Consider the following 19,270-nt stretch of genomic DNA (forward strand, 5'->3'; position numbering starts at 1 on the left):
TCATAAAACATAAATATATGTAATAACTATGAACCACTCCAAAAGTTAATGTCATGGAAATGCATTCATAAATATTCTACCCATGATATGTGAGGGAGCAATGAAAAAAAAAAGACCATGGGTAACCCCACCACATATTGTATCACAGAGGGTCAGAAGGATAGGATAGCATACATATTGTCTTGCTGTATATGTGTATATATATGAAACACAAAGATAGATCAATTATGCCTTATTGTGTATACACAGGTTTTTAAAAGTGACCAATGGCCTATGCACGCGTGCCGCTATGCTCTTACCTCCGTAACAAAATTCTGCACCATACAAAACCCCAAATGCTAATATCTTCTTCCGATTCAAACTATTGCACACATAAATGTTTGCTTCAGTGGTTGCAGAGAGCAGATGCATCTATAAAATGTGCTCCCCTATGGTTTGCTGTATGCGGCTGCAGCCAAGGTGTATAAGAGAGGGTGTTTAATGTTGTGTAGCGATGCTGGGCTATTCCCCCTCCTCTAACCATGCTGGTTGTGATGCCAGTGTGTGTCTTTCTTTCTTTCTGATAGCATCTGGCACAGAAAATACCAGGGGACTTAAAGGGGGCACATAAAGTACATATGTGTCCACCAACACCGTGGATATGTAGACACAAAGACACGTCTGATTAATCTTTAATTAACTAGTGCAAGCACAGAGACTCACAATATGATTAGATAGAAGTTCCTGACAAAGTACTTTATGCAGAACCAGTTCAAAAACTATTTTAGTATATATTCTCTGGATGAACTCTGTCAAACCCCATTATCAAAAGCTCTCATGACAACTAAGTGAATAGAAAAACTCCACACTGTGAAAGAGAGAGCGCAGTCTGTCATAACAGTGGCCATGTGGATGAAGGCCATCAAAGAAAACAGTAGGATGGCTCTCAAATTGGAGGCCAAAAACAAAATCACACACAGGTAGCAAAACATACACAACTGCTACCAAAACACACACGAAAAACTTACCGTAAACACACAAATGCCATCCTGACCCTAGAATGTGAATCACAGGAGAAGAAGAAGGGAAGGGTCTTTTATTCAGCCCAATTAAAAAAGGCAAAAAGCCCAAACAAAAGGAGTGTTTTATTGCACTCCCCACTATCAGCAGAAAGGCTCATTAGCCACAGCAGCATAATTAGCAAGATGCTGAACTCCTCGTTAAGGAGGGGCCCGAGCCGTAAACAAACCCCGCTGAACTCCAAACGCCCACGGTCTCTCTCTCTGTAATGAACTGCCACCGCTGTTCCCTCCCAGTGAGAAAACCAAGCGCGCAGACAGTAAGGCTCTGACAGAAACAAACATACACAGCAAAACACGCACTCATACGCGTACACACGAGCTGACAACTCATATCCAAGGTCTGCCGCACAAACACCCACAGCAAAAACAAACTACCTCTCTGGGACACTGTCTTCCTTGACAACTGCGTGGACAAACACACACTTACATACAAACATACATATTATAGACCGATATGCAAAAAATAAAGCGTGCATGCAAAACATACATTTTTACAATACTGGAGACACAGACAGCCATACCCACTAAACATTGAGAATCTGACAGCTGAGACAAATCTTGCCAACTGTCTGAATCTTGACTTTGGCATTGTTATAATCCTCAACCTGCCACGAGCCTGTTTTGAATTAAAAAGACTGCCAAAAATCAGCCACGTGAGCCAGTGTTTTAGCAAGTCACAATGAGTTGATTCGATAGTTTGTAAAATCGAATCAACAAAATAAAGCAAGGTAGATATCACAAGATCAGGACAATAACAAAACAACTATGTGCATATATGTGCACGGGCCCTCACTGGTGAACAGGAAATAATTACTAGGACACCTAAAGAGAAAGCTGCACTTGCACACATAGGCACAACACAAAGAAACATCTAAAAAGTGAAGCCATTTTTCTTGTCTGCTACAGCGGCCATGAAGTGTCACAGTCATGTGGTGTGTGTGTGTGTCATGGACACAGAGTGAAGACCACAAAACCCTCAGAAGGTCAGCCATTATTATCAAAAATTTGTTTTTTGCAGAAAAATGCCCATGAAAGACACATATAAGTGCTACGACATATATGTGCACGTGTGTCACACACTGTAACCACCACTTAGAAACAGCTCCAAAAAGATCAAGCACGATTTCAGCGTTAATTATGATCCTGTGAGATAGTTGGCAGGCTGATCATAATGATCTGAGAGAGAAAGTGAGGGAGAAGGGATTCTGAATCTGTCTGTCTAAAAACCTAAACCAAGAAACAGTTCACAGAAAACAGTGAGGTGAATGTACGTAAACAGCTGCATGCATCCAGACATGTGCTATTCGCATATTGTGGGTGCACACAGGTTTGTGAGGTTTTTAACACCAAAAAAGTCCAATGCACTTCAAATGCAAAACTCATAGTATCCAGATAAAGCAAAAATGCTGACAAACCTGATCAAAGCTGGTAGATAATTGCAGTAAAAAGTTTGGAAACCCTATGGAATTACCAGGCTTTTCCTCATTGAAGTGATCGTTATAAACAATCTGTTTGAACTAATAACACACAAATACTTTTCTTCTTTTAGGTATTCATGAAACATATCAAATGATTTCTTTGCAACTGTAGGTAGTCACCCTTTGCACAATCATTGTCCAGTCCATGAGTGTTCAGGTGTCCACTTTACACTGAGAAGATTGTTGATTTAACCTGATGATAATTTTTAAGGACACAATTTGTGACCTTGAGTTGTGTGAGTTGTGTTGGCAATACTCTCCACGTTCGTTTCCATTACATACATAGCATCAGTACATTTACAAGTGTTAAATGCTATTACCAAGCATTTAATTGTTGATTGGAATATGGTGAGTGTCTCTTACCTGCAGTAGGGGTCTCTGGACACCGAGAACCTTCATGGTATCAGCATTGGCAAGAATCTTCAGAGGATCAGCTGCCTTGCTAACTGCCTCGATTTCCTTATTAATCTCTGTCCGTACCTAATGGTTGATTGACAAAAGTTTGCGTCAAATAGTATGTTTACAGGCGAAATGAATGAAGATCTGTTTTCCATGCCATTCCATGGAGTGAGGTAATCAGTAATCAAGTAAATGATCAACTTCCCCCAAAACCTTGCTTCCAGAGAAGGACTTCTTCACAATCCATTTTTAAGCAATTTCGTAAAACCTACCTCTTTTCATTAGCCACAGTATGAGAGTTGATTTTTACTTGTTTTGAATTGTTTTTGGTATTAATGGTTTTGCATTTTTATTCTGTTCTTAATGTTAAGCACTTTGGTCAGTACTTGCTGTTTTAAAGTGCTTTATAAATAAAGCTGGCTTGGCTTGACTTGACAAAAGATGCAATAAATGAAAATAGCTGGGGAAAATAGATCGCAGCTTGAAAACAACATATCACGTAGGTAACTCAAAAGTGAAAAGAAAATCTAAGAGACTGAGAGACAAATGTTTTCATGAGGCAGAATTACAATTCCATTTGTGCTAAAGCAGTTTTAAACCAAACAAATAAAACACAGATTGATGCAGAATAGATTTAATTTGTGCAGGAAACTCTTCTGTTTAAAATACATGCACCTGCAAACAGGAAGAGATCTATGTTCTATCTATGGCCACATATATTTGGAAAATAACGTGTAGTTGCATTAGCACACCTTATTCTACTGAGCTAAGACCTTGCAATTCAAACGCAACAGTGGTCTCTAGTACTATGCCATTTCGTTTTGAACATGACTAGGCCCTGAAAGTCCATGCTTCAAAACATCGGGTTTGGCTCAGATTCTTCCCGTTGAGCTTCCTTTCATTCACACGAACACTGCTTGTGGTTTCCTGATGTAAGAAGCTAAAATTGCAGGTGAAGTGAGCTTTTATTCTTAAGAAATAAGGCCTTGTGGGTAACCTGTGCGTGATGCAGTTCTAGTGTTGTGAAAAGACTGCAACTTTAGCATCTGAGGAAACCACTGTGAAACAGGAATGAAAAAAAGTATAGAAATATGCCTACATTTCAATATCTAAATGGGAGAGAAATAAAGGCCCGGTGCAAACAATATTGTGAGCGTCTTGCTCCCTCCCCCTCTTCACTGCAGAGTTTTAAAGGTTATCAGCTAATGAGGAGCGAAGACACAGCAGCATTTTGAACTTTTGAATAGCCTTAAAAAAGTTAAACACACACTCTGTAAGCAAGAATTAGTCATTTAACAACAATGAACAATCCAAACTACTAGAAATGTGTAAGTTTCAAAAATATGAGCAGCTTCAGTTACATTATATTAAAAATTTCTGGGAATGTATGTTTATGTATTTACAAACTGTTAAAGTGAAACTAAAAATTAGGGCAGGAAATCAACATGTGATGTAAGATGTCAAGATATATGTGTATTGTTTACTCTATTATACATATACGATGTTATAAAAAGTTTATTACCACAGACTATCTAGCAACATCTAAGCAACTGTAAATATAAAAAATATAAAAAATTATACTTAAATATGCCTGAAATAATTACATAAAATAATAAATCTTTCTATAAATATTGTCGCTTTCCCCCCAAACCCAAAAACCTTGATTTCTCTTCAAGGTATCTTAAGAACCTTTGCAGTGATGTGTGTTTTCTTATTCCTTTTTTTTTTTTTTTTTTTTTTTTTTTTTTTTTTTTTTGCCTGTCCCATTTGGTTCTTTAGCCGTCAGAATTGTTGTCTGAAGACCAACAAGGATACCCAATGGATTTATTTTGCCAAATGGATCATCATGGCATTGCCGTATTGGTCCATTTGATCGACCTTTGTTTTTATTATTTATTTTATTTTCAGTTGTTACAGACGGGACAGACATGAGTGAGGGATAGGAAAGGGAGAAAGAAAGAGGAAGGAAAAGAAAAACAGAAGGGGAGAGGGACAGTGAGAAAGGGGGGAAGAAAAAATATCTCCGGGATCACCTGTTGAGAGAAAAAGAATAGAAAACAAGCAAAAAAAACAAAACAAAGCAATATACTATACACAACACCATCGCATTAATCTAGCTAAGTGTAAACAGCAGTAAATACTAAATATTGAATGTTGTTGTGCAGCACGCAGGACAGACAGCGCACAATGTGCTTTGAAGTAGCAGCCAAAAAAGGTGTGATTTAAGTCTACGAACAGTGAACACCCGTGTGCACACCTGTGTGGATCGGCGCGCTTGCATTCAAATGGTTTCCCCATGTAATGGTCTGCTAGAGGATGTAGAGAGCCATAGCCCTGTCCCCCAGGGCATGAAGCAGGCATGGAGGAGATCCAGGCCCCAGACATCCAGAGGCCCCAGAGTGCAAGAGCCCAAGGAGGACCACCGGAGGGGCATCCGTGCCACCTTCATGGGAAGGGCTGAGGATCCCCAGACGAGGGGTCAACCTGTAGCCACCGGGCAGAAGCTAGAGGGGGCTGCACCGGCGTGCCCGCTGGCTCCGCCGGCAGCCAGCTGTGCCCGAGTGAACCGAGCCGCAGGCACAGAGGCCGGAGGCCCGAGGGCCCCCCGCGCCCCGGAAGAGGCCTGACCGAGCAGCAGGCGCCAGGCCCCGCCAAGTAGCCACCGGGAGTGAGCTGGCACATGACCTGAGCGCCCAGCCCCGGACACCAAGAACCAACAATGCACCGACCCCTGAGGGCATCAGTCACCGGCAGGGAGTGTGGTGAGGGGAGATAGGCCTCCACACTTTGGAGGGCCTGGGAGTTCCCAGAGAGGTGGAGTCTAAGACCCGACCTGACATATAGACACAGACAAACAGGCACACACAGACACAGACATGCATTCCCACCCTCATGCACACATATACAAACACTCAGCACTCACCCAACGTAGGAATAAACGTAAATGGACATGTACACACAATCACACTCCCCAAACATACTCTATACCCCGGGTCCAGGTATCCTCGCCCCCAGAGGTGGAAACAGCACCCAGACCCAAGAGATTCTTGCCTCCATCCCTCCGGGGTGGAGGCAAGCAGACCGCCCCAGGCTCCGCAGCAGCAGGGAGGCCAATCAGACAGCCAGCATCTCTTCCCAGCCCGCCCGCCCGCCCCGATGGCTAGCAGAGAACGCGGGTGTGTTAAGACCCCATACCTCCCTCCTCCCGCTCAAGTGTAGTGTTGCTGCGTGTTGCTCTAAAGTGTATTTAAAACAAGGGAGAGCATGGTGCTGCTGCCAGAGAGCAGCAGGTGTTAGCACGGCCCCTCCCGAGAACCCTCAATGTCTACATGGATTTAAAATTGAGAGGTGGGCACCGGCGCCAGAGGTAGGTTTGAATACACAGACCGTCTACTGGACGCCGTTAACGTGCCCACCCTCAAGGCCCTATATATATATATATATATATATATATATATATATATATATATATATATATATATGTGTGTGTGTGTGTGTGTTATGAGAGTGTAAGTAATGTGGATGTCTAAGTTGTGAGATAAAATTGAGGCACAGGTGGCCAGAAGAGGACAGAGGGGGGGGGAATGTCTCCCCTGCACCCTGGTGACACACCCGCACCCCAAAGCCCTACCTGTGTGGGTGGGTGTGGTGGAGCGGGAAGAGGGAGGCAGCCGGGGATGGGGAGGAAAAGAAGGGAGGGGAGGGTGTCCCTCCCTAGGGCCAGCTCCCCCGCTGACCCCAATAGGCACCCCCGTCCTCTGGTATCCACCAAGGCAAGGGAGCCCAGGCCCATCCAGACCGGGGCCGTGTTTTCTTATTCCAACAAATCCAATTGGTCTATTGGTATTTTATGTCACTCCAAATAAAACAAAAAAGTAGTTTACTTTTTTCTTTTAAAAACAGGCAATACTGCTAAATCCACCCAATTTTAAGAACTAATGGGCAGTACGAAAAATAAATCAATTAAACTACACTAAGTCAAATTTATTTGTGTTTATTTGTATTCACAAGTTTACACTAAGTGAATGCAGTATAAAAAAATCAGTGTTCAGTGAGAGGAGATATATAAATACAGTAGCATCTATAATACATTTTTTAAAAGTCCAGCATTTACAAGACTTTGAGATTGTGTCTGTAAAAAGCAAAAAAAAAAAAAATGTTAAAGATGTAAATTTGGCTGCTAATTATCTCAAAGGCCTCCTTGTACCTAAACTACCATGCCATTGTGCTTCTTCTCACAGAGAAAACTGAGAATATGTGTTTTGTTTTGCTTTGGTCTTTCTGTCCAGAATGGTGTTGTAACCAAAGGACATGGAAATGCTGACACAGCAGATTAAGTGCATAATTGTACAAGTAGACAATACCGAAAGGAATAACAGCTAAATTTAAATTAGGTCGAGTTTTGTTTTGTTTTTTTTAAACACTACCTGGATTTTTTTTTTAGTTCATTAGTAACCACAGCAGATGTTAACTGCAGTGGAAGAAGTTACAATGAATGTGTAGCTGCGGTTTCTTAATGTGAGGGATTGATTTCTGGGGAAGCTGGTGTTTCACTAAAGCAGTGCACTGACTGCTGATATCGCACTCTGTGAGAATTCATAAAATCCATCAATTTGTCATTATACTAACCTGGTTAAGGAACAGATCATTAATGTAGTAAGTGAGGAAAGCTCGAAGCTGGCACTGCTTGGCTTGACCTGGCCCCATGTTCATCTCTATTTCCTTAATGAATCTGAAAAGAAAAGGAAAAACATACAGATTTTAAGACATCAGAAAAACACCTGTGAGTAGTGGCTCATGTTGAAGTATACAGACTTGACACCAGCAACACAATAACACTGTATCACTGGATCCAACATCAATTCAAGGAGTAAGGTCTGCCATAGAAGCAAATTTTGGAAAGCTTTAAATGCCCCCTCAAGATGCCTTTCAGTAGGGCAATAAAGCTTAAAGGCTCCAGTGGAGCTCCTTAGAGCCATTAGGGCAAACTTCAGTTAGACTAGCTAACTCTCAGCTGTGTGTTTGCAATAGTGGATGTGTACAGAGAAACACAATGGAAAGTATAAAATAAAACACCAGAGCTTTACAGAGTTATTGATATGAACCAATCACAGCTGCAGAGTGTATGCTCTCAGAATTCTTCCCAAACGCTGGTGTCTGCTTGGTCAGATAGGGTCAGACAGTTATATATGGGTTTGTAGAGGCACATACACACCTCGTTTGTCAAAGAATCACTGGTCACTGGCCTTGTCTCACGCACACACCACAGGGCAAACCATGCAAGAGTAAGTGCCTTCTCAACCGCTCAGCACATATAAATGCACAAATAAATCAAACTCCTCACAACAGAATTCTTTGACCTATAAGACAGTTAATGTATGACCTCAACTTCCAGAACAGAGAAACAGAGAGTGTGTAAAGACAAGGAAAAACGAAATGCTTTATGTGGGAAGATCTTGAAAAAGTGAAGACAGGAGATGAACATAATACAGGTCTGAGGCTGTGAAGATAACTCCAATTGGAGATTCAGCTGGACATAACCATTTGTAAAAAAAGAAGGCTACTCCATTGACTGGTAACCTGTCTCTGTGCTTTAGTAATGCGAAGTGGAAGTTAGGGCCCACAGGCTGTAGCACTGCAGACAACTAGTGACACTTAGTCTATGCTGGAATATAGATCAGCGAAGGTGGATGATTGATTACCTAAAGCTTGCATAAACACACACACACACACACACACACACACACATGCACGCACACAAAAATGCCCACAAATAAAAACAAATCCCAAAAAGCACACAATGAGCACAAGCCGTGGGATCACACTACTCAGCAACTGTACCCAATTAGTCAGCAAAAGCTGAGCCAGTGTGTTTCTGTATATGTGTGCATCCTTGTGTGTCAGAGTAGGCAAGAGAGACAGGGTGAGCAAGGAACCTAAACCTATTCTAAATCCTCCATTGATTCCCACTGAAACTCACCACAACAGAAAGTTAAGTAGGAAAAACTCTTCTGTGGCCTCATTAAAACCGTCAAGCTTGCAAAACAATGGAGCCCAGATATATATAAATATACACACACACATATACATACATACATACATACGTGTGTGTGTTTTTTTCCTGTTGTTGACAACTTCATTTTCAGAAATCGATCACAGGATAAAAGTTGCCAGGTTGAACGTGCATCGTGTTGTTCTGCGATCCATCGCACGCTGTCATTATTGTCATTGTTTCAATACAAGTGCCAAGATGATGAATCTATAAGTTGGTGTGTGAGCACAGATGGATTTTTGTAGGCAGGGGTGATAACGTTTGAGTAATGTAGCAGGGACGAGGCAGTAAAACGGCTTTGTGTATCCAGACAGCCATCTGGCACCGAGCCGCGGGCCCATTCCCCGGGATACAGAGCCCATGGGTGACGCGAGGAAGTTTAGCAAAGGTAGCTTGGCTAAAAGCACTGTTGGGGCCCACAGTGCTTATACAGCCCAAAGAGCACATGTTCAGTGAGCAAGACAACAAACATTAAACAAAATGTTTTTGAGTGGCTTCAGAGAGATCATTTGGAATATAGAGTAGTGAGCCTGGTTAAAATGTAAATGGATAAATAACACAGGGAAAAGCACAGACGAGCTGTGACTTCCAAATGGATCCTAAAAGAAAATCTCTCCCAGCTTATTATCATTACAACCACATCTTCCAAACGTCTGCCTTGCTGGTGGCATGGCATACCGTAGAGAGAATAACAACTTCTAATGATGCTGATGATGGTGATAACAAATGACAGCATAGAAGTTAAAACACACATGCAAGCCCTCACAAACATACCCATCTAAAAGCCATTAACTTGCCTAAAAACTCAGAAAGTACTCTTCTCTGCAGCGTGTAGAAGGCCATTTGTAGACACTGCGAGCAAAATCTCAAACAGAAACATGGGGAGACAGACTGTCCTCTCACTGAAGAATGACAGCTAGCTTAATGTGATCTCTCAAGGCTACATCTGAGCTTGCTTTTACACTTGTCTAACCTACCATTTTCACCTGTTATCATGAGCTTCAGCACTACACAACAGAAAATGACTTGGTCTGATAGATTCTCAACTTGTCTGGTTTGAATTCTCTCTGCATTAATGGTGGAAAAAAAGTTTTCTATTCCCCTGAACAAGTCTTGTCTCGCTATATTAAGTAGCCAAAGCATATTTCAGACACGCTTTAAAGGGCAAAGTAGTACTGTTTCATAAAAGCAGCCAACATCCTTAAGGCTCTCTTTTTTCTACAGAAATAAATGTGCATTTAGACCTGCATAGCAGTCTAACTTACCTCATGAAAAAATCATACTAGTAAAGTTACCAGTGGGCAAATACATAAAATGCTTTCTTAACTGGCTTCCAATTAACAGAAATGTTTTTTAAAAAAATTACCCATTAATAAGATGCGTTTAATGCCACCAGACTTCAGTAACACTGCCCATTTAGCTGATGATGCTGTTATAATTGGGCCCAATGTGATGTTAACAATGTCAGTTTCATTGAGAGGTGACAACAAAACACACCAGTCAACCATATGGCAGGTGTACACAGCAGAGGTGTCAGCCAAGTCGCTAAGGAGCCGCTGTGGAAGCAGTGGAGAGACACAGCAGCAATAATGCCGTGTAGATTCACCCCTGTGTGTGAAATCTTAATAACCTTAAATAATCTGCTTATCTACTTTCACTCGCACAGACACACACGCACACACACACACACACACCTTTTTTCCAGCTGCCCTAAAAATAATATGACAGTCACTGACACACCGACTGGCAAAAAACAGCCACACAGCCCAACAAAGGAAATGAATCACTGAAGGGACAACAGGATTTCAGAGTGAGTCCCTGTAACCCACAAACAACACATATAGTGCTTAATGTCACTACTCAAACGGTTTAAAGACACCATGATAACACAGTCGGATCTTCCAAAAGGATAATATCATAAAGCAATACATGTAAGGAGTTGCTGTTAACTTTATTTGCGTTCATTTTTCTCCAAGCTCTTTTACTAATGACCGGAGAGTCGGGCCACTGTCTCCAAAGTCTCCTTTAGCACATCTTGAAAATTATCAGTGGGGTTAAGGTCTGGACTCTGCAGTGGCCAATCCATGTGTGAAAATGATGTCTCATGCTCCCTGAAGCATTCTTTCACTATTGTAGCCCAATGAATCCTGACACTGTCATCTCGGACTATGCCCGGAAAGAAAAGCAATCCACTGACAGAAAAACCTGGTCATTCAGTACATTCAGTCAGCTGACTTCCTTCTTTGGCAACATAACGTTGCTGAACCTTGACTGACCAACTGAAGCCACCTCAGGTCATAACACCGCTCCCACAGGGTTGTTCAGTAGGCACCAGGCATGATAGGGCCATCACTTCATCTGCCTCTCGTTTTACCCTGATCCACACATCACTCTGGAACACGGGAAACAATTGCCCCAGAGTCCAATCATTATATACTCCCTCGCAAATTGAAGCCTTTTTTCTGATTAGTCGCACTGATAAGTGTCTTTTTTTAAAAAAAGACTATACAGTTGTTTGTTTAGTCCCATTCCCTTGAGTTCTCTTCACATTGTGTGGGTGGAAATGCTCTTTCACTATTGAATTCTACTGTTGACACATTTTGATGGGATTTCACCAAATACTTAAATAATCTCTGATCACGATCATAAAAAAGTATACCCCTGTTAAATCATTTAAGATGATGGTTCACAGCAATCCTTCTGACTGTCAATCAAATGATTTAGTATTTATCACTAGTAAAATGTACAACCAAAGTAATGTATTTTTTTTTAAAAAGGTTAAGTATTACTTGACTCCATATTGCTACATTTAGGTTGAAGCAATCTCTCCAAAACAACTATTCCTTCACCACAGGTGCAATAGGAGCAGTGACCAGGCAGACACAAAACATAAAATGAATCCAGTTTCTCTTCTAAAAGACAGAGTAGGTTCAGAGGAAGCAGATCCCACACACACATATCTTCACACAGATGCCAAGACTCCATCACTCATACCCTTCCGAAACACGGCATGCGGACAATACAAGCCCCAAACCATAAAAACATACCCAGACTTTCATTCAAAATCAGAGTGTTTGTTAAACTCTGTATTTCACTCTGGATCCAACATGGCTGCACACTTGCACATTAAGTACAGTTTCTTAGCAGCCACTGTAGATGATTGTACTTGACATCATGTAATTATCTGTCATTAGAAAACAGATGTCAGAGCCTAGGGTCTAGAGCTGGATAATTCTAGGTGCCATGCCCCATGTGTAATCATGTTAAGAAATAACATTCCTGACAGGCATAATACTGTCTAATGAGTGAATTTACTGTATCCCAATGGCTTTGTGATTATTCGGAGAAAGCTAAGGTTGGAATATTTTTTTAGATAGGTAAAACAAATGAGAAGAGACAAGGACAAAAAATGTTTTTAAAGCAGTTTTGAATTCATCTCCCACTAGAAACTAAACCTAAGGTAACAAATGCATCTTTAAATGGAAAGGGCTAGGATCCCATCATCTATCTCTATCTGCAGCAGCAGAGTAATGATGCTGAAAGAGAAATGGGATAAAGACAGAGATTTAAGAAAGACAGCAGAATAAGAGTGTGCTGAGATCGATTAGGGACTCAGCATTTTTAAATCTCCCTGAATTCCCCTCAGGCACGAACCTATCGGCTATGGTGAATTCTGATTTCACTGCCCGGAGAGGAAGGCTGGTTCTGTAAAGACCTGTCACACATCAAGGACAGGACAAACAGCACCTCTGCCAAATAAGAGAGCAGCAGGATAAGTGAGAGCAGGAGTTTGTGTCTGTGCATAACTGCAACCATGACATACTTATAAAGTGTGTCGCACTTACACACACACACGCACAGACATCTCTGGGACACTTGAAATCACTATTTTAATCTTTCTTACGACGGTACGAGCCACTTAAGGGGGATTTCAAACTCATAAAAGGATTTCAATAGATAGGAAACACTTTATTGGCTTTATCTCACAAGTAATATTAGTGTCCGTTCCAACTAATTTCCATCTTTTAATTGTTATCCAACTGCATGTTCTATATTGATTCTCTTGGATATTACACACTCCAGTACACACTACTTAATTATTTCTACAATGGTTTTACATTGATGAGGCTGCACCTGAGGATATAAAGATCTACTCAAGAGCTTTCAAAGCACATAACAGCAGCACTGAGTCAAAGAATACTTGATATTATAGACAACTCTGGATGAACAATGTTCCAAGCAAGCAAATGCCACATTCACCACAGGATGGCACTGTGTCAGCTTTATCTAGGAGCTCAGGCTTAAAGACTAAAACTAAAAGGTAGATGCTTTCTTTATAATAAACAGATTTAGAATGAGAATTAAGTTGCCAGTTGGTATGTACCGATTTTAACCCACACAAGATTTTCTGCATGGCTGGGTATGTGAGACTGGAATACAGAGGAAAGCAAAAGAAAGTGACTAATAAATAGTTTCTGTTTATTTTGTTTATTTTTTTAATTTATCTTTTTCTTAATGTGACAATACTGTGTGTGATTAAGTGTGTGAGCATGTGTTTTCATCAGTCCCTGGTGAAATGCATATGGTCTTCCCACACACCGCCCACGCCTCTTCCAGACTCCCTGCTGTTTACACCCTGTTCTTGCCCCCGTTGCTGCATCGCATACGCTGAAGGCTTTCGGTGTGTTTTTGATGTATGTGTTCGCAGTGTGTGCAGTGGCGTGTGTGTGTGTGTGCGTGCAAGAGCAGGTGTTTTTGTAAGAGAAGAAAAGAGATTTAAAAAATAAAACAACAACGGGGGGGATGCAAATGTATTATGGAAATTAGGTGAGCAAGTGTGACCACATGCTCAGAGAAGCAGGTATAAATGGGCTTCATTATCAGAACCTTAACTAGGAAGAGTGAGATTTGTAAAAATTGAAAGAGAAGTCAATCCTTTTGTAGCCCTATGCTACACAAGCTGCATGTACACCACAATGGATGAGAGAAAAAGGACTGCCACTCTGATGCATCTATTATAGTTGCTTCCCATTATTTGGTGCTTGACCCCAATAAAAAAAGAAGACCAAAAAAAGAGATTAGCGTCCTAATTTGAATGAAAAAAAACAAAACAAGTTTTCACACCAAACCTCCTTAATTAGTAACCTTGGCAACAAACTTCCACTAGGTAAAACGTTCTGTCAGGTAATCACAGTTCTTGTAGATTAACAGGATAGTTTCCTCTTTTTTTGTTTTAACTGAAGGTAGGTATACATAAAGAGAATAATAAAGCTTGTGACATAGATTCAAGAGGAATAAGTTAATGATTTGGCTCAGAATCAAATATAACCAATCAGCTGCTCTTTGACACCTTAGGGAAACATTTGCCTTCTTTGCCTCCACTTATGCGGTATAATTTGAATAAAAGACTAAATATATATTTAAATGTTTGATTGGTTTCAAAATGTGGGGTTAAAAACTACCAACAAACATACTCCAACTGTGGCTTAGTGATTAAGCCAGTGCCAGTCTTCGCATGTACAGTATATGTTTAAACTCCAATTTTGGCTTCCACCAATTATGAAAGAACGTGCAAAGCTAACTAGTTATAGTGCTTAATAATCACATTTAGTAAAAAAAATGCATTTAGGCATGTAGACATGGTCAACACAACCTAATGAAGGTTATTTAAGTGGATTTGAACCTTGCACGGTAAAATCGCCATGGTAGCGTCCACTGTTTCTATGAGTGTTTTCATGCAGTCTACAAAGCAGCCAATGAGATGAAGAAGGGGAAAAAACCTCAAAATAGAAAGGAAGACCAACAACACTAATTTTAAAGAGACTATTCCTGTATTCTGCACACTCACCTGTACTACACGGATACAGTTATATAAGGTAAACTTGGAGGGCTATAAAGGACATAAATAATGGCAAATGTAGGAGAAACACAGTGATGTTGATTTTGTGGTTATCTGTGTTTGACAGAACAGCAAGCAGGTGTGTGTCCATATATTTGCAACAGATGTTCATTCTGTCTATACACGGTTGTGCACTCTCACATACTACCTCCATTCACCTTTATGTCTCTGCATGTACTTTGTAAATGTATGCAGACACTTGTGTGTATGTGTGTGTGTGTGTTGTCACAGTGTGGTGCAGACCAATTAAAACAAGGAGATTGATGACCAGGGGCTCTGAGTAGCAGCAGCGGCTGTAGCAGTAGCAGACAGCTGCTTCCTGCAGACAACAGGAAATGAGATGGCCCTGTTTAGCTGACGGTGCCAAACAGCAAACACCACAGAGCCTCAAAGACAAATCACCACCTTACTGCTACTACAGGCCTCTTCTACCTTTTTGCTACAGCATGCTCTCTAAATATAGATGTATACCACAAGACGCTTCTTCGTGTAGGGCATGAGTGAATTTGGGTTTATGAGTAACGTGAGGTAATTAGAGTTAATTGTGCAGTCCCCTCTATAATAAGAGAAAAAGGTACTACTGTTATGGTAAATTACCATTTAGCTGATGGTAATAGCATTTTAATGTAATTAAGGTCTACTTAACAGCCACATCAATTTTTCTTTAATTTTTACATTTAGAATTAAGTAAGTGCCTTTCTAGCAAGGGCTCAAACCTGTCCACTGGTGTTTTGTTACTATTCACTACAGGGTTTTGACAAGTTTGACAAGTTTGGGTTTTGTTTTTTGTTTGGGTTTTTTTTTTTTTTTTTTTGGTAAAGGTTGTCATGTACATGCTTTTAATAGAAATGGCTGTCTCTGCTGTCTGTTTAGTGATTGACAGATTTAGAGTCTTTGGAGTCTTTAGTGCAAGTTTAACAATATAAATGTCCCCAACCACTAGTAATCATAAAAGACCTGAAACACCATCCATGCATAAAGGCTTTGTATTGCAGTCTGATTTTCCAAAGCTACCAGTGGAACACAAAACACATCTACCATTTACATTTAATGGAAGCTAACTGTTGCTTTTTTTCCCTTTGTCTGCAATCCCGTGAATGGAGGAGGGCTGTGGGAAGCAAGGGGAAGTTCAGCTGTCTCGCATGCTTCATTGAGCAATTAAGACCACTGAGAGGTAAATATCTCTGAATGTCACAATAGGAGGCTCCTAGGCCCAAATTATGCCTTTTTAACCCCCAGTGTGCAATGCCGATGAATAGGGACAGCAAGGCAGGTGATGGCACAGAGGCGTGTTCGTGTATGGCCCCATCAAATGGCTATTTTCTTAAGAACAAATACCAATTGCAATTTCAGACACACATAAACACACACTATTCTCTAGACAGATAGGCAGGTGCAGATAAACACTGTATCTGCTTTGATTGTACCCTGCTCAGTGCTTAAGTATTTTAAGAGTTCACCTCCCTCTTATAAAAACAAGACTGATTAACAAGCAGAGCTCTAAATGGACTCCCACAGGGGGAAGGGGACTGTTTTATTAAAGTAAGCTAGGAAGTAAAAAACAAAGCTGACAGAGTATAATACAGACACCGATAATTGAGTATAACAAAAAGTATAGACAGGCATTCACTTTATGGCTATCGTTATATTGGTTTTTGGAGAAATCACCATATTTAGACAAGAGGGTGGAGTGCTAAATTATGAGCTACCAGACTATTTTGTCAAATAATTCTACCAATTAAAAACCACCTGTGACTTTAACCTGTCATTTAAAGTGGGCAATAATTATGCAAGCTGAGAATATTTTTTTTTAATTATAAAATAAATAAATAAAAAATGTAAAAAAAAATAACGTGCAGCTCGTGTAAAGGCAGAAATTACCTATTGAGACCAAACTGGTTTTTACACAGGGATGTAAACTTTGTTTAGTTCTGTTGTGAAGCTGGGCGATATGCCACAGCAGTTTGTGGGGATTGACTCGCTTTAGCAGCCAGCCTTAGGTGACTATTCAAGGAACCACAGCTCTTGGCACTTACAAGCTGGTTTCATTTTCCAGCCCTGGAGTCTGCTGCTTGGCAAAAACTGAAAGACTTCAGGTTAAACTGTAAAGAGTGTTGGAACCAATCAAAGGTGGTATTCACACTGTTTGAACAGTCTTAGCAGAAAACTATCAAACAGGAAAATGCATACTATATGTTAGTACTGAGTACATGTGAAGACAGATGGAGGGAGGCTTATCTGAGCCAGTCATATCCTAATTCATACGTTCTGCCTTTGGTGAAAGTCATAGCATACCAAGCTTTAGCTCTTGCTTTTTAAGTTGTTAAGTGGTCAGAAAGCATAGAATAAAGTGGACTGAATGAGTATTATGCCCATCTTCTCTCACCTTTGCAAACGCTGGCACGCCTATACACTCGCACATCATAATCTTTTCTAATCAGAAGTGATGGCGAGGTATATACATCTGAGCCAATGAAAGACACTCATGGTTCAGTGAATGACTCAGCAAGACTGAAATGGCAACTATCCCTGCGAGAGCAAAGTGCGAAGGCACTTTTCAATTCGCCTGAAAAAGTACTAAGAAAAACACTTAACCTCCACACAACACACAAAGGGCTAGCAAGCAAGGATTGACATGAGGATTCTATTTTGGCCCAAAGAGGAGAGTGAATGAAAGCTGCCCTGAAGTGAGTAGGCAAGTTGAGGTCAAAAGGATTGCTTTGAGGAGATGGCAATGGCTTCAATATTTTTTTCAAAGATACAATTGCCACGGGTTAAGAAAGACCATTTAGTTGACTTACAAATAAAAAACTGTCTTCATCTTACATTCCCATTTCAGTACGTCACTTTATCATGTATTTCCTTCTACTGCCCAGCCAACACAGTACACTAGCACTTCGCAGTATCACAAATGCTTAGAGAGTGATGCAGTCCTTCAAAAAAATGTTGCTTGGTGAGCCACTTCACATCACATTTTCTTATGATAAAAAAACACTCAATATTTATCACCTCTTCTCCTTACTGTATGCCCTTATCTTATCTCCCACCTTTCATTTCACTCCTTTTTCTCCCCCCTACTGTCATTTCTGGCCTCGTATCCCCTGTAACACTTCAGACTCTTCCCATTCACTCATCTCTCTCTTACCCTCTCTAGCCTAATTCCCCCACCTCTCTCTATTTTTACCACTCTATTGCGGTTATCTCTCTGTGGCACTGTTTCAATACTTCCCCCTTGCCACACCTTTCCTCCATCTCTCGTCTCCCTCTCTCTCTTTTAGCCTTCAATTCCATTTAGACCTTTATGTTAGCGTAGGACTTTCCATCCTGTTGCGTCCACGTAGTAAATTGAAATGGTTCTGGCGGCTCTATAGAAGCCTGATTGAATTCAAAAAGAGAAAGTACCATAAAGAGAACTAGTGGTGAGAGGTCTGTAATACACTCAGGGCTTCCCAAGCTATGACAGTGTTGACAGGGGGAAGGGAGAGGGAAGAAGGAGGCACCAGAGGTGAAGATCAGTGGGATGGTGAGAGGTAAGAAAAAAGAAAAGAAAGGGCAAGAGGGCGGAATGACTGAAAATGTTGAGAAAAAAAAAGTCTTCAAACCAGCCTATTACCCATCATATGCAAGCCGATACACAGAAACACAAAAACCTTCATAAGCCCTTGATAGTGACACCTCACAGAAATGCCTCAATCACAGTTTGCATGGCCTGGAGGGAGTGAGGTGACAGGTCTCATATTGGAGAAGGCCAACAAAATGCAATTCCAGGAAGTCAGCTCTAGGGCTGTGTGTCTGTCATACGTACAGCTCTGATAATACTCCCACACATCACATTACACCGCCAAAATAGCCACCTCTCAGCGTACAGGGCATTCACATTCACCACACTGAAAGCAAAGTGACAGACACACACATCACACACACATGCAGCTGGTTTGTGTATATATTACTGCTAGGGAAAATATGATGTTACAGGTTAAATTATTCATTGATCCTTTCATAGCCTTTTCAAGCCTTCTTTTTGTAATGTCATGTCTTGGCCTGTGTGTTAGTGTGTGTCTACTTGAAAGGGCTCTCATGGGATAGACACAACCTCAACCTTGAGCTAGAACTGACCTTTAGCTTTGTGTGTTTCACTCTGAAAAAATGACAGGTGTGTGGGTAATATGTATGAGTTGTGAGTATTTATGCACATGGCCATATTGGTAATAGAGAATCATTCTATAAAATATCAGGATGACCCCCCAAAAGAAGAGGTGAACAAAAGAGCAGAGGTGGAAAAAAAGAAAGAAACAGTGACTTCTTGGTGGGTACATTTCACAGCAGATCAGAGTTATAAATGAACTAGGATGGCAACTAACTACAGCTGATCTAACTTATT

At 40.9% G+C, this 19,270-nt stretch overlaps 1 protein-coding gene across 1 annotated transcript in view; it reads right to left on the bottom strand.

Moving 5' to 3' along the window:
- exoc4 (exocyst complex component 4) overlaps positions 1-19,270 on the bottom strand; it is a 135,029-nt gene that overhangs the window by 48,651 nt on the left and 67,108 nt on the right. Inside the window, exons 12-13 of the mRNA XM_085138404.1 lie at positions 7,568-7,670; positions 2,903-3,019 (exon numbers count right to left, since the gene is read on the bottom strand). Coding sequence (XP_084994530.1) covers positions 2,903-3,019; positions 7,568-7,670 — 220 coding nt within the window. The remainder of the gene's footprint in view (positions 1-2,902; positions 3,020-7,567; positions 7,671-19,270) is intronic.

This window comes from Neolamprologus multifasciatus, chromosome 17 (assembly GCF_963576455.1).
Source record: "Neolamprologus multifasciatus chromosome 17, fNeoMul1.2, whole genome shotgun sequence".
Lineage (NCBI taxonomy): Eukaryota > Metazoa > Chordata > Actinopteri > Cichliformes > Cichlidae > Neolamprologus > Neolamprologus multifasciatus.